The sequence below is a fragment of the Carcharodon carcharias genome, chromosome 20, assembly GCF_017639515.1.
Source record: "Carcharodon carcharias isolate sCarCar2 chromosome 20, sCarCar2.pri, whole genome shotgun sequence".
In the NCBI taxonomy this organism is placed as follows: domain Eukaryota; kingdom Metazoa; phylum Chordata; class Chondrichthyes; order Lamniformes; family Lamnidae; genus Carcharodon; species Carcharodon carcharias.
Genome location: NC_054486.1, coordinates 42,827,863 through 42,843,397, shown reverse-complemented (window position 1 = coordinate 42,843,397; position 15,535 = coordinate 42,827,863). Strand labels below are relative to the sequence as shown.

Genomic DNA, 15,535 nt, shown 5'->3' with positions numbered 1-15,535 from the left:
GTTCAGTGTAGAGGCTAAGTTAAGCAAGGAGTGCAGATTTGTTTGTAACTTCCACCAGTGTTAAACAAACAAGAGATGGTGCTCATGCAGAGTAAAGATGATCATGTTAGTTTTCTTTGTGTTATGATTCTGTATTCTTCTCCTTCACCATGACTTCTTCTTCTTCAGACTTTATGACTGCTCCATGGGTCATGAAGGAGCTGTGGCAACAATGGCTACCTCTGTGGCTGAGACATTGCCACTATTATGATTTTGTTAGAGACTGTTAAAGCTTAAAGAAGAAATCCAAACACCCAGCAAATAACCAACAGAACTGCGCCACAAGATTTCACACTTTTTTAGACAAAAATAAACTTTGCATATACAAAGAGAAATTAAACAAAGTAGGCACCACTAACTCAACATTAAAGCTTCTAATGACTTATGTATAAACTCAGTTCTTCTTTTAACTTCCCCCAAGAGTTCCCTTATCTTATGAAATCTTGAAGGTTCATTCACTTTTCTTGGGACCAACCCAAAAGAATGCCACAGCCCTATGCAATTTACTTTAACTCTCCTTAGTATTTCCGCTATTCCTCGAGGTTCAAGTTACATGGGGATCCATCCTTCAGCTTTTGGCTAAGCGATCCTCCAATTTTCTTTAAAGACCTCAGAACTGGGTTCTCTTCACCTCCTTGTCTTGGCTTTGGATATACATAGACTGCTTTTTTTTCAGTCTGCTCCCACAGCATCTGTGCAGCTCTTTCCAAGCTAACTATCCAAGCTGACTGCTTTCTATCACAAGTCTCTGTGGATTTCTCCCATTAGGTGCAATCTAGAGCAAATATTTCAGATACATTTCCCTTATGAATCCCAAACTGAACTGCCCGTTTCTGTCAGCAAACACACACAGATAAATTAAGCCAAAGAACCTTCTAACTGAGGCTCCACCCTGAATCATTATCTCGATGGAAATTTGGGCTGAGTCAAATAGAAATGCAAACAAATTATTTAACCTTCGACACAACTCTTTGATTCTGCAACCCATATGAATAATTGGTATTGCTAAGGGAGTTTTATAATTCTTTTGCCAGTCTCCCTGGCTCCATTACAAACTTAAAGATGGATCATTAATTGTTCAAGTTTTTTCACTATCACCTCTGACCTTGTAAGACAAACATAAGTTAGCTTTTAGCTGTAATTAACTCCAACCTTGTTGAAGTTATATTTACTTCAGGGTTGATTATCAGTTTCTCAATCAGATGCCCCCATTTATCTATAGTTAAAACTTCAAATCCTAAAACTAAAAGTTACATTCTAAAACAAATGAATTATGAAGCAGATTTTTGCAACACCACTGGATCATAACCGCCACCCCCAATCGCCAGGACCTGCCTGCCTGTGGTTCCCCAGCTTCATCAGGTGTTTAAGGGTTTGAGAAATGTCATGAGGAATCTAGGCAGGCAATCCAAGCATCTATGGCAGTAGAACACTGTCAAGCAGCGAAGCAAGTGCTGAGAAAACTGAAGCATCAATGACTAGTAGGCTGATGTAACTGGTTGGAAAATTAATGTCGATACTGATCAATCTGGTTGTCAGCAGAAATTTACCTGTATAATCCGGATTTAGGTTGTTGTATTTAAGATCAGAAGTATTAATGATTAGTGTTGTTATTATTCTCTTGTATTAGATACCTTCATGGAGTGCATAAATGCCAATAATAGACATATGGGGCTGAATCTTACCAGAAAGGAGGATGTCCCAGTGTCAGGGCCCAAAACAGGTGCATGGTTTCTTGGGTGGGAGGTGGCACATGGAAGGAGATTTTGCCACTTATGTCTAATTAATGGCTGGCAAGGGTGTAAGCCACCCAATAACAGGTGGTGGGCAGGAGGAAGTCACAGCAGCTGAAATGTGGTTCATATTTAAAGGGACAGCAGCATTAAGCTTATGGACATCACAAGTAGAGGCGCCTGGAAAGGAAACTAATTAAGGGAAGCATTGAAGGAATAGCTGCAGTTAGAGGAACGGTGATGCACAGGTTTAGTGATACTTCCCTGGGTGTGCTTCTCCAGGTGGGAAGGGCATGACAAGAGCTGCTCAGTCAATGGGAGGAACAGGGCAGCAAGCCTCACTAGGAAGGCAAGGCTGGAGGTTGTGAAGGAAGTCAGTAGCCACAAGGTGGTTGCATGAACTTGGTTGCAGTTACACAAGTGATCCAATGATCTGGTGAGATCTGGCAACGTGGGTGGACTTGTAATATGAAGCTTGCAGCACTAGGTGTCAGAAAAGTCACCAATAAAATTAGAGAAAAAGTTGCCGACACAGCCATTGGTTATGATCAGGCACCAGTGTTGACAGCAGGATGCACAGTCACCTCACAGCAGAGGCCCCTGGTCACTCAGCACTGACCACTGCATTGCCAATACAAAGTGATCCTTAGCAGCAGGACCCCAAGTGACGTGATGCCGGACCTTGAAATGACACAGAATGACGAGAGTTGCTGGGCTACTGGAGACTAGTGACACAATGTACGTCTGTGTTAGCAGGACAAGGGAGCTCACAATGCCAGCAAGTGGAAATAAACTTTGTAGCTTTGTGTTTAATTTCACTGAGACAAAGTCTCACAGGGCTGGGGTGGTCCTTTTAAACAGGCCACCTCCACACCCGGCAGCCCCTGTGGTACCCCCGCATTTCTTCCCAGATTGGCTGGCCTGATTCCAGTCTGCAACCGGGCCCCAGAAATGAAGATCCTGTCTTTACGGGCACTTTCTCCTGAGGTGGGTGGACTGAGCCAGGAATATTCCTGGCTCCCCTACCCACCTTGAGGATGAAAATCCAGTTCAATGAGCCCAAGCACGCAGGAGCCAGGGCAAGTAGAAAGGATAGCGCAAGGGGAAAGGATAGCACAAGGAGAAAAGCTAGCACATGGGGCAACTTGCTAGAGGGTAAGGTTGCACACTGGTTCTGCTGCAGAGAACTAAAATGAGAACTCAGATGAGCCAGGTTACAGAAGAGGGCTGATGGATGTACACAACCAAATACTTGGTGCACGGAAAGTCTGCCAGAAATCTATGGAAACACTTGTGCTCACTTCACCTGCTTGTCTCTGGCAAGAGGAGCTGAACTGTTTCTCTATAAACAGAGAGCCTCATTGATGTCCCTCATACAGCAGTGTACTGCAAAACAAGGGCTGTTGATTTTGTCTCCAGCTGCCACCTGGAAGGAGCTACATGCATAAAAGTTAAGAGCCACTGACCACCTTGACAGCCACAGGCAACACAGTCCTTGCCCAATTTTAAGTTTGCAGTTCTGGCTGTAAAACTTGGGAGATTCTAGTCACAGCCTCTATTGTGAAGCAAAGATATCTCAAGCATCAGTAGTCACTGAAGTTGAGATAAGAGAATTGCTCTCTAAAGGCCTTTGGTGGACATAACATCCTGTTGCGGGCCTTTGTGGCCAATGTTCCCTCTAAGCTGCATGCATGCATGACCCACTTACAGCTTGCCCTCTTTAAGATACTGCGCATTTGCAGCAGCATAGGAAACATCTAAAGGTATGCAGTGTGCGTGTCCATTTTAAATAGGTTCCCCTCCTGGAGTCCAACCTGATTGTCAGGTTTGCTCACTGTTGGGCAGAGAATACTGCAGAAAAACTCACAGCCTAGCAGCAGCTAAATCCATGCTGCTCAGATTTGAGATCATGAGATGGTCATGGATACATTATGGCTTGGAGGATTGGTGGGGGGGTGCAGATGTAGTGATTGCAGGGGGTTGGAAAGAGATCAGGGGAAGGGATGAAGGGCTGGAGAAAGATGAGAGGGAGATGGGCTTATCAGAGATATAGGAGGAGGGATGGAAGGTCAGAAGAGATCAGAGGAAGAGATGGTGGTGTTGGGAGAAATTGGAGAGGGAGGGATGGTGTTGGTTAGGGAGAGATTGAAGAGGGAGACATGGGGTTGCTCAGGGAGAGATTGGAGAGGGAGTGATGGGGTTGGTCAGAGAGAGGTTGGAGAAGGAGAGATGAGGTTTGTCAGGAGAGATCCGAGGGGTTGGAAAAAAAATTGGAGAGAAAGATGGGGGTTTGGGAGAGAAATTGGATGGAGAGATGGGGGTCAGGGAAAGTTGGTGATTGCTGAGGATAGGTGTCAAGCGGAGGTGAGGCATTGTTTTCTGGGTGGATTATTGGACCTGGAGGAAACATGTTTTTTTCTCCTTGTCCATAAGCAGTGCTGTAAAGGCACTTCCCTACCCGAATATTTTGACATCATCTGCATTGAACAATATTCATTTGCATTCATTTAACATCAATTGCACTCAAAAACAATCATTTAGCCACCATTTGAAATCAATTGAAACCATTTAGACATCATTTGATATCAATTGCGCTCAAAAGCAATCATTTAGCTATCATTTAACATTGCAAGTAGCGTAATTACATCATTGTCATCAATTGCCCCAAACTGCAGCATTCAAACATTTGCAATTAGTAACTTCGCTTAACTTAAGCATTCGGACACCAAAAATGATCATAGAGTTTATTTTCCATATTTCTGAATTTCAATAGCTTCAAACATCCTAAAACTGAGCTAACTTTAGAAAAAGCAGACCCTGTTTTAATATATGTTTAGACAAGTTCATTTTAAGTTTTTCTTCGTAACCTTTAACTAGCTCAGCACAACCTGGCCCACCACCCCCAAGCCGGATTGCAGCAGTTTTCTACCCCACAAACACACCCCAGAAGCAATCTTCTCCCCCTCCACCCACCCCCTAAGTTTTTCTTCCCTCTCCTCGAATCCCCAAACACCCACCTCAGATTGCAGCAGTTCCCTCACCTCCTCTCTTTCTCTCCCCCTCCCTCCATCTTTCCCCTCCTCTCCTTCCTCTCTCCCCCTCTTCCTCCCCCTCTTCCCCAACCTCCACATCTTACCTCAACCTCTCTTTCTCCCCCCTCCTCCCCAACCGGAGAACTCAAGTTGCAGGGCTGGTCAGAACTGGAAGTGATGATGATGCTGGCCCTGCTGCAGTTTCCAGCTGGCGCAAGGGTAGCATTGGCGCCATAAGCGAGATGAGTATTGAGTTGCAGGATGGTGGGATGGAGAGAGTCATCGGGGGCAGTGGCTGGGTGGCCTGGAGTTTGGTGGCTGCAGTGGCGGCCGGGAGTTCGGCAGTGACCCGGAATTTGGCAGTGGCCTGGAGCTCAGCAGTGACAATGAGGCCTGAGACCTAGAGACTGGGGGAGGGGGTAGAGCTTGGAGGCTGAAGGGAGAGAGAGTTTAGCTCCTGAGACATGGGAGCTGGTGGGGGCGAGAGAGTTTAGATTCTGAAATTGTTGTAATATGCTTATAGCGCTGATATCCCACTGCTGCCAACCATGTTGTAATATGGTGTGTGGTGCTGTCTCAGAGCACCTTTACATTACAATGACATGCAGGCACATACAATATCATACAACATCCCCCTTTCTTCTTCAAAGAAAACTTTTCTTTCCAATGGAGTATAACTATTTGTAATACAATCTTTACTTGCTAGCCCTGCTCCCCCATCTCAAGTCTCTGACCATAAATTCAGATGGTCTTGAGGCTTGGCAGTTCTTCCACATTTCGGTCTGACATGTTTGGAGGAATGGTAGTAGTACTCTTACATTTCTGGTACTTGGCTATCTCCATTTGATTTGCCTTTTGTGCTCCTCCAAGTTGTGTTTCTCTTTATTAACAGCTTGTCTGCTTTCTTCAGACACTGGGTTTGTCCTGTTTCTTACAAAGGGAATGTGTACTCTATTTGTTCCTCGAGTGGACTTGAATTTTCTTTTTCCATGGGGGTGTTCTTGCTGGATGTTGATGTTTCACAAATGGAACTTTCATTTCCACTTATTTCGCAATTTCAGCCAAACACCTTTTGCTGTTTTATTTTCAAGTCCTTTTGCAAACTTATGAATCTTTTCATTCAGCTCAGCTTTTTCTTCTAGTGCCTTGCCCTTCAGTGTCGGATTTACATTTTCTGATCTCATTTTTGTCTTTCCTTTTTCTGTCTGCAACAGAGCTTTGTCCTTGTCTTTCATTTGGGACTCATTGTTGACCAAGTCTGTCTCTGGCGAAGACTTAACTTGTTTCATTTCTGTTAATGTGCAACTCATGGCTTCATTATCCGTTCACAGTTTATAATGTTCGACAGCTTTTCATTTCAATGCCTCCTCTTTTCCATTCATTTGCTTCTTCAGTTTTTCAGTCTCATTCTTGTAGCTTTTGGCTTCCTTCTGGAAAATGGAACATTGTTGAGTCTTCTCTGACAACTGGTTCTTCTGTTTGTTCAGAGTGATGTTAAATTCATTTTCCTTCTCTTTGTAATTTTCCAGAGGAATAAACTTTGTCCTAAGGAATTCTTGTAACAAGTGAAGGTCTTTCAACAGGTTTTCCTTTTCTTTGTGAAACTCACTTGTTTCATCTTGAGTTTTCCTGTAATTTAGCAGTCTCCTTGAATTTTTTCTGCTGTGCTTCCATTCTGTTGTTGAATACAATCTTCATTTCTTCACATTGCTGAAAGGTTAGGCATTCCTTTTGCATTTGATCTTGAAGGAAATCAATTGTTCTTCTAATTTTTCATTTTCTTGTTGACCTCTTGCCAAATTACTTCAGGTTTCAGTGCATCATTTCATTGCTCCTGATAATTCCAATGTAGCTTTTTTTGAAGTAATATTTATCATCCTCTGTAGCTCCTCATGTTTTTCCGTGGCTACATACTGATTCTTCAAGGATTCCTCTTTGTGCATCTTTTCTGCCCGCTGTTTTGCCCGGCTGTACATCTGGTTGAGTTTTCCCAACTCCTGATTTGATTTGCCAACTGTGGAACTGAGGATCATTATCTCCTCCTGGTACCTTTGTGCCATCTCCAAAATTTGTTTGTTTAGATCTTGGACAGCTTGGCTTAGTGAAGACTTCAGTTTATCATGTGTTTTCAAAGGTACATACTCAGCTTGAATTGTGTGCTTTAAATCTCCCAGTTCAGCTCTGATGTGAACATTTTCCTGTAGAACAGCTTCATTTATGTTTTGCACATTTTGCTTCTTTTGAGTCACCTCAGGTAGCTTTCCTTCATTCAGAGCCATCTGCTCACTCTGCACTACTACCTGTCTCCGCTGCTCTGGGGTCTCTTGGCTCCCTCTCTCTGAGGTTGCCTTTCGCCCTCTTTATGGGGTCTTTTGTTGCCCTCCCCCTGGGGTCTTTTGTTGCCCTCTATCTGAGGTCATTTGTTGTTGCCCTTAATGCTTTATTGGGAATTGCCCTCTCTCTAGGGTCTCTTGTTTCCCTCGGTGCTTTATAAGGAGTTGTCCTCTTTCTGGAGCCTCAGGTTGCCCTCGGCACTTTATTGGGGGTATGTTAGACCTTCTTCTAACATTTGTGCTCTCCACAATCTGGACTTCAACGCCTTCTAATATCTCACCAAATGTTGTTGAGTATTGACTTATATGTTGGCTGTGGAGCACTTCACCAGAAAATAAACCAAACATGTATAAAAACTTATCAACCTGTACTACATCCGATTCCTTGTTTAATCGTGTCTTAAAATAGTCTTCTCCAAGGCTCCCACTCTTTGGTCTGGCTTAGCCCTTTACATAGCAGAAATGCACCAGGCTCTACTAATTTGCCTTCCATGGCTGTGTTTCTTTTCTAGTAATTACCACTTTAAAAGTCATTACTGCTTTAAGATTGTTAAGTGCAGTAACCATTTTTTTCTACTCAGGCTGTCCCTGCAACTTGCCGGTTCTGTCTCCGTGTTTTTTCAGCACTTTTCCAATTTTGGCGGGTTCTCCAGCAATCAGGGGCCAGTTTTCTTTCAAACTTCTAAACTATTAAAAACATTTTAGAACTGCAGCAACTCTTTTCTGGGCCACTCTTCAGTTTTTTTAAAAACTCTATAGGTCCCTTTTTCTTTTGAATGTCCCGCTTTGGGAGACTGCTCAGCTGTTCGGCCTTTTTGTTAACTTAAAGCTGCAGCACTTTTCTCCTCTGCATTGCCAGTCCTTTTTTTTTAGGTAACTTGTTTTTTTTAGTAGCTTATTCTTTACTCTAGAGTGTTTGTTTCCTTAAACTTGTGACTCTGTCAGCTGATTTTTTACAGGTTTGTTCATTTTTTTTTAAACCTTTATATTTTACTAGCAGCTCTCTTTCAGCTGCCCTCTGGATGCTGAGCCCTATGACCACCACCTATTCTATAATGTAAGTACAGCTTTTTTTGCTCACTGTGTTGTGGACAGATCAGGTTCTTTGACTCTGCATCACTCCTGGTCTTGCAATTTTTATGGTGTTGCTCACTGTCTATGATCCAACTAAGTTCCTTAACTCAACGTCACTTGGGGGTCTTGAAATAAGCTTCCACTCACTCTGGTGGTATACTCAACTCCAAAGTCTCTAGTGAAGCTTCTTCAATTGTTTCTTCAATTTTTCTTCTTAGGTACACATCTCTCTAGTTTGGCTTCAGTTGCTTTTAGTTTTTCATACCTTGGGATGCTGTTCTGGGCTCATGCATCTAGCTGCCACCTTTCACATCACCGCGGATAACCATGTTGGATTATGGTACTATCTGTGATGTGATGTCTTTTAGGAGATCCCACTGCTGCCAAATATGTTATAAAATGGCGCGCGATGGTTTCTCAATGATGAGATCTTGAGATTTCTATATTTAAACACGAATCAATTATTGTTAACCTTTAACTATTTACAGATCCAAGGTATGGTCATGCATGGAGCTGTTGTCTCCATGCAGGCTAGTTCCAGAGTGTTCTTTCTAGACTGTTCTCCGTCTAATACCATGTGACACTATGCATCATACCATGGGCAATGTTATTCTCCGGTCCCACACTAACCCTTGCTCTGCTGAGCACCTTTGCATTACAGTGGCATGCAGGCACATACAACCAGTGGCGGATTTACCATGAAACAAACCATGCGGTGACATGGGGCCCCCAAACAACAGGGGGCCCCAAAATACAGGACAAATCTGACAAATGCATTGCAACCTCTCTACGGAAAAGCAAAATCACCATTGTCTGCGCATAATGCATGCGCAAGAGAGTGATGGTCTAAATCAAGATGACATTTACTGGTTTCCTCTGCAATCACAGACAGTGGAATGTGAGTTGGGCATGGTCTAAGGTTGCTGCTTTTTGTGTTGCAAAATGTTTCTAGGGCCTGAGTTTTCAGCTTGGTGGGTGGGTGCGATCGGCGGGCCCGGGAGTCATCAGGAAATAAACCGCCGACCACAATCGGCCTCTGACCGCAATTTCACGCTGGCTGCCCATTGCCAGTATGAAGTGCATGCTGAGAAGCTCAGCACTGCCAGGGTGGGGACAGCATGGATGACGTCAATGCAGGTGCGGGCGAGCGCTGACAGAAAGCTCCCTGAAGGCAGAGAGGTGCCTCAGGGGGCTGAAGACCCGAAACCAAGGAAATAAAGTTTTTAAAATCAGGAAAAAATGTCCAAGCATCACAATCAGGCACCTGAACATATAGATCATGAAAATGCTGCCCACAGATTTCTATTTTTATTTTATTTAATAACGGAAGCCTCATCCCGCTGGTTTGCTGAAAAATGTAAATGCCACCTGGCCGATTCGCTCGTCCGCCAAGGTTGGATGGGCTACATAAAATGACAGACAATTGCGCTGTAACTTAGCTTAATTGCCCTCTTAATTGACGATAAGTGTGCTTCCAACTCTTGCGCGTGTCCGCCGAGCAAAATATCACGCGAGTGAATGATGATGTTAGGATGCTCGCCTGACGTCATCTCGTGTGATTTCACACCCAATCGGGTCAGGCACAGGCCCACCCAATCAGCGTAAAATTCAGCCCCTAGGTGTGTGTTTGTGTGTATGTTTGGGTTGGATCCTCATGGCCGCAGACATTGCATGTTCACCAAGCACAAGTGGGAAATGGTCGCCATCCGCTCCTCTCAGCTTCGCAACAGCATTTTGTCACGCTCAGCCCTGTATCCCCTTTCCGTCTCCCAAAGGCCCTGGGACCACCCTTTCACCACCCCTCAAGGCCCTGGGACCCCATCTCCCCTCGTCACTGACAAGATGGGATCTGGATGCCAAACTCCAAAGCTGCTAACACACTAAGCAGCCATTCAGCTGAAGTAGAAAAGGAGGCAGACACTTCTTGACAGGTTAGTTAGAATTAAATCTTTAATAATCTGTTAACAATTCATTTTCACAGAATCACAGAAGCACACAGTACAGGAGAGGCCCATCGAGTCTGCACCGACACTTGAGAAATATTTAAACATTTTCTTGTTACTTCCCCAACATTTAAGTTCCCATGCTTGGGCTTGTTTTTTATGAATGGGCTGGAGTAAGAGCCCTGGATATTGTCTGGTTATGGGGTGGTCTCCGAGCACTGGAGGAGGCCATTTGGCCTGTCCAGCCAGTGCTGCTCTCCAAAAGGACAACTGAGTTGACGGGATTCACACTGTCTCTTCCACGCACACCAGTCATTTGCATTTTAATAATCACACATCGTGTGTGTTTTGGACTTATTTTGTTGAAATATGATTATCCTGTATTTGGCAATAATTTGATCTGGTTTATCAGGTGTAATGAACATATCTTTTTATTTCTGTTGGATTGTTGTAAAGAACCTATCTTTATTTTCTGTTGGACTGTGGATTGAGATTACAATGGCTGCTGGTTGAAAGACATGTCCACTGGAACAGGATGAGAGATATATATAATGTTGCAGTCTTGGAACAGAGTGTGCCATGAAAGATAGGATAGTGCCAGAAAGGAGTCCTGGACCAAGGGAGCTGCTTGGCAACAACATTTTAATTGATTCCTGACCAGGTGATCAGGTTTTGTATGAGAAATAGTGTAGCTGAATAGTTCCTAGCCTGAAAGGAACAAGACCTAGCACCTCTTTCTGCTGTATGTGGAAGATTCCAGTAATTCCACAATAAAAGCTAGCTGGTTTTTTCTCCTCATATCTCTATAACCTGCTTGCTTTCTGAAAACCCCTGTCAAGAGGAAAAGGGGAAAATCACTGTTAGAGACATTGCAAGGCAAGTGCTCAACCAGTGAACTAAAGACTGAAAGATGCTGGAAGACCAACTCGTGTCATCAACATGAACTGAAAGGAATTTGGAAGACATCGGTCAAAATCAACCCATTGAATCCTGTACTCCAGAATTGGTGCTATTGAACTGTTTTATCCCACCCTTAAAATCCATGTTTTTGTGTGTCTTGTGTGTGTGTATGTAGGGATTTAAGGAGGGGATAGAGCTTAAGTTATGGTATTAGAAATTAGCAGTCCATCTTTCTTTCTTTTGCCACTGGTTAATAACAGTTGTTCAATAAACAGTTATTTACTTATTAAGTTTACAAACCTAGTGCTCATATTCTGTTAACCTAAATTAAACAGTTAGGTAGAATTGGGATAATCTGGTGGTTTGGTCAAACTTTTTCACATGTCGTGGCTCAGGGAAAGTGGGCTTGATATTACAGTGCATCATCCCCAGTGCGCTATCACACAGGGAGCGGAAAATCCACAATAAAAGCATTACCATGTAGTGAAAGTTACACCTTTCTTTCTGTATTTTTAAAGACAGTCTGTACCTTTAAATGGTTCATGTTTAAATATACAAATCTCGAACAAAATGGGTTGAATATTCTTTCCCTGACAGCTTGCATAAGTGATATGTTAAAATATTGCAGTTTTTAGCTTTTCCTAAATGCAAATGCCGAGCTATCAAGATAAATGCACTGTAAGATTTGCAAAGAATAAAAAATGGTGGGGGTGGGGGGAGGAGAGATAAGAGAGAATGTTCTTTTTTTTGGTTGCATCCTGACAGGGGTGGAGGAGGGCCTGAAAATGAAGCTGCGCACAGGGCCCCACTAACTCTAAATCCACCACCTCATACAACAGAGACTGGAGGTGAGAGGAGAAGGGTTTAGACATTTAGGCTAGCAGTGTGGTGGGGGGGTGGTTAGTTTAGATCCTGAGAACTGGGGTGGGGTGGGGAAGAGAGTTTGGACCCTGAGCCTGGCCGGGGGTCGGGGGAGTGGTGGGGGAGGAGGGGGTTCGGGGGTAGAGAGTTTAGACCTTGAGACTGGGTTTGGGAGGGATGGTGGAAAGTATAGACCCTGAGACTAAAATGAATTAAGAACTGATGGAATTCTGGTGGTGCTCTCAAGCATGTGCTGTATAGGGGAAATTTTCTTTGGACTAAGTGAATAAGCTGAATAAATTCACATATTATTTAAGTAATTAATTTCCTTGTATTTTTCAATGCAGGTTGCTGAGTGCATTTGCCACCTTTGAGCGCATTTGATTGTTTTGAGCAGATTGGATAGCTTCGAGCATACTCGATGCCTTAAAGCGCCTTTTACCATTTGATCACATTTTATGTTAAAGATGGCAAAATGCTGCTGAATGCATGCAAAACTCATTCCAAATTAGAACATTTGATGTTAAATGATCAAAGATCATTTTGAGCACATTTAAACTCAAAAATTATATCAAAATTTTCTGTAGGGTTAGCTGATGGGTCCAGCCATTCTTGTCTTGTTTTACCTGCTGGGTTTCTTAAGGCCTGGGAAACATGGCTGACTGTGGTTAAAAATTTTTAAAAATGACAACATCAGTTTAGCACTGTTGAGTTACTATTCCACACCACTTCAGAATGGTAACTTTTTTTGTTTAAAAAAAATACTTAGCTTCTTTAAAAAGTTTCAACAACTAGCCCATCTTGTGTGATTGGGTTGGTTGTCTGCCTCTTGTCCAGCTTCCGTTAAATGTGTGTGGGTTCAAGGTGGGTTGTATCCCTGTTTCAGTTTTCAACTTCGCACCCAACCCAAACCCACCATTTATGGACTCAAGTATACATTCGGGACTAACATATACAGTGTGAACTATTTAGCTTCCTAGTTGCATCTTGCTTCATAGAGGTATATTAAATATCAGGGAGATAAGTGAAAAATTGAGCAGAAACTTTAAGATCTCTGGGTTTAGTGATGAATAATTTTTGGTTAAGGAAGCTAAACATCTGTCAAGAGAAAGCTTGTCATGTGTAGCTGTCAAGACTTAGCAAAATTAATCAACAACATTGGAAGACCAGTAAAAATGGGCATTTTATTGCTGCTGAACAGTTAATCCTTAAACCATAGGAGAGGCGACATTATACATGACATTACACCTCTATCTGGAGTAAACAAGGAGGATGAAAACCACTTGACAGTTTGATGTTAGACCATTAAATTATTTGATTTGCCTTTTTAGCATGAACAGAATGAAATAATTTTGAGATTGTACTTATTGTCTTATTCTCTAGTATGTTATACTTCATATCAACCTATGAATAAACCCTGTCAAAGGTTTAAATATGTAACGGTATATTTTTTGAAATACTTTTGTATTGGATGTTCAGTCTAAAGTGAGAATAATGTTGCTTTACTTTCTCATTTATAAATTGTATTATTTTCTAATTTTAGCTTTTCTTTCAGTAATATCTGCAAAAATGGTGAATGTGGCTAATGACTACACTCATCAACACAGTGGTAAATATCATTCCTAATTATGGAAGACAAATTACCCATAAGTTAATATTATTGCCAGCTTTAGAACTCTGCAGTCCTACCATTATTACATATTTATGCATTAAGCAATCTTAACATATAAATGATAAACACTACGATTACTCTTTTTCCCTGCTGTGAAAGAAAAATTAAATATCCCAAATATTTCAAAAATATTGTTACAAACATGAAATGTGTTTTTCCACAACAAACATGACTGCTCAGAAAAGCAAAACTAGGAGCATTTATTTAACATGTCAAAATCTGCAAAGCATAAACCGAAAATGAAAATATATCTTAATCATTAAAAAAAGCACGTACCTCTAACAGGTGCCATTTGTCTTTAATTCCCTCTATCTTTTCAAGGATGTCACAGGGTAATGAGCTACCAGCTTGTCTCAGAGATGCAATCGTCTTTAGTAAGTGTAGTTTCTTAGGAAGCCACATTGACATCTCCATGCTGTATCCCTGTAAAACAAAATGGTCCATAACATTACACCTCCATTTGAAATATCTTAATTTGAATCACATATAAACTGCATCCCAAACCCCACATATTAATTTGTAAATAGGATATAGCCCCATTTCAAACTGATTTTAATTTCTTTAAAAATTGAGTCAATATAGCATGTGCTTCAAACATTGTGCATATTTTCATGCTGGGAAAATACAGGGCGACAGTGGCAAAGTGTTAATGTCAGTGGACTAGTAATCCAGAGACCCAGGCTAACTCTTTGGGGACAAAGGTTCAAATCCCACATAGCATCTGGTGGAATTTAATATAAAGCTACTCTCAATAATGAAGACCATGACAACAATGATCAATTGTTGTAAAAACACATCTGGTTCACTAACGTTCTCCAGGGAAGGAAATCTGCTATTCTTACCTGGTGTGGCCTACATGTGACTCTTAACTGTCCTCAGTTCAAGGGTAATTAGGAATGGACAACAAATGTTGGCCTTTGAGGATGCCCACAGCCCATGAAGGATTAGATAACAGGGAGAATTCACAGAAGAAAAAAGTATTATCGTGAAAAATAATTGTCATTTTAAGAAGCAGTAAGCAGGTTTTACGTATTTCCCTGAAATGACAGAACAGGTCTAGTTTTAAAAAAAACTTAGTGAACTGAACAGTGTGGTGAGTTACAGTTGAAATATTTTCAATGAAGTTAATTTAATGATATACTGTTACCTTTGAAAACTTAATGGGCTGTAACTTGCGTGGAGTGGCAATCACAGTCAGATTGCCAGTCCGCTCCTAGTTACCTGCCCTGGTATGCACTGACCCCCTTCTCACCTGACCTTCTGACTCTAGATGGGTGAGAAAGGTGAAGGACAGCAGGTCCCTGAAACCTTGTGTCGAGGGCAGTTGAGTCGAAGGTAAGGAAGACACCCCCACTTTTATACAGCACTAGCTGATGTAAAGCAGTTAATTTTAATAGTCCAGACACTTTGAGAAGCCAGAGCGAAGGCAAGTGTATAAGGTAAGTGAGTAGGATGGGGGTAGGCAGTGGGAATGGGATTAATCAGGCAAGGGGGGGTTGGACGGTTGGTCAGTGGGGGGTGTGGTCAGTGGGGGTGGTTGGGTGGATGTTGGGTAATCAATGAGGGGATGGTCAGGTGGTCAGTGGGGAGTGGTCATTTGGTTATGTCAGTGAGGGGATTGGGTGGTCAGTGAATGTGGTGGTCAGTGGGGGGGTTAGATGATCAGTAGCAGGGGTTGGTTAGTAGGGGATGGCCAGTTGGGGTTGGTCAGGGTGGCCTGTCGGGGGGTGGTCAATGAGAGGGGTCAAATATTCAGGGGGGTGGTTGGGATTGGGGTGCAGTTGTGGGCCTGGGGAGAGTAGTCGTGGAAGAGGGGAGGGTAGGCGAGGGTGATAGGTTGGGTAGTCAGGGGGTGGGAGTAATCGGCGGTGGGGAGTGTAGTCAGGGGGTGAGAAGTTAGTTGGGGGGATGGGGGAATAGTCGGGGGTGGGGTGTAGTCGTGGGGTGT

General features: G+C 42.7%; 1 protein-coding gene across 5 annotated transcripts in view; it reads right to left on the bottom strand.

Moving 5' to 3' along the window:
• akap6 (A kinase (PRKA) anchor protein 6) overlaps positions 1–15,535 on the bottom strand; it is a 527,594-nt gene that overhangs the window by 99,988 nt on the left and 412,071 nt on the right. For all 5 annotated transcript variants that reach the window (XM_041214722.1, XM_041214723.1, XM_041214726.1 and 2 more), the window contains exon 9: positions 13,864–14,010. In XM_041214722.1, coding sequence (XP_041070656.1) covers positions 13,864–14,010 — 147 coding nt within the window. The remainder of the gene's footprint in view (positions 1–13,863; positions 14,011–15,535) is intronic.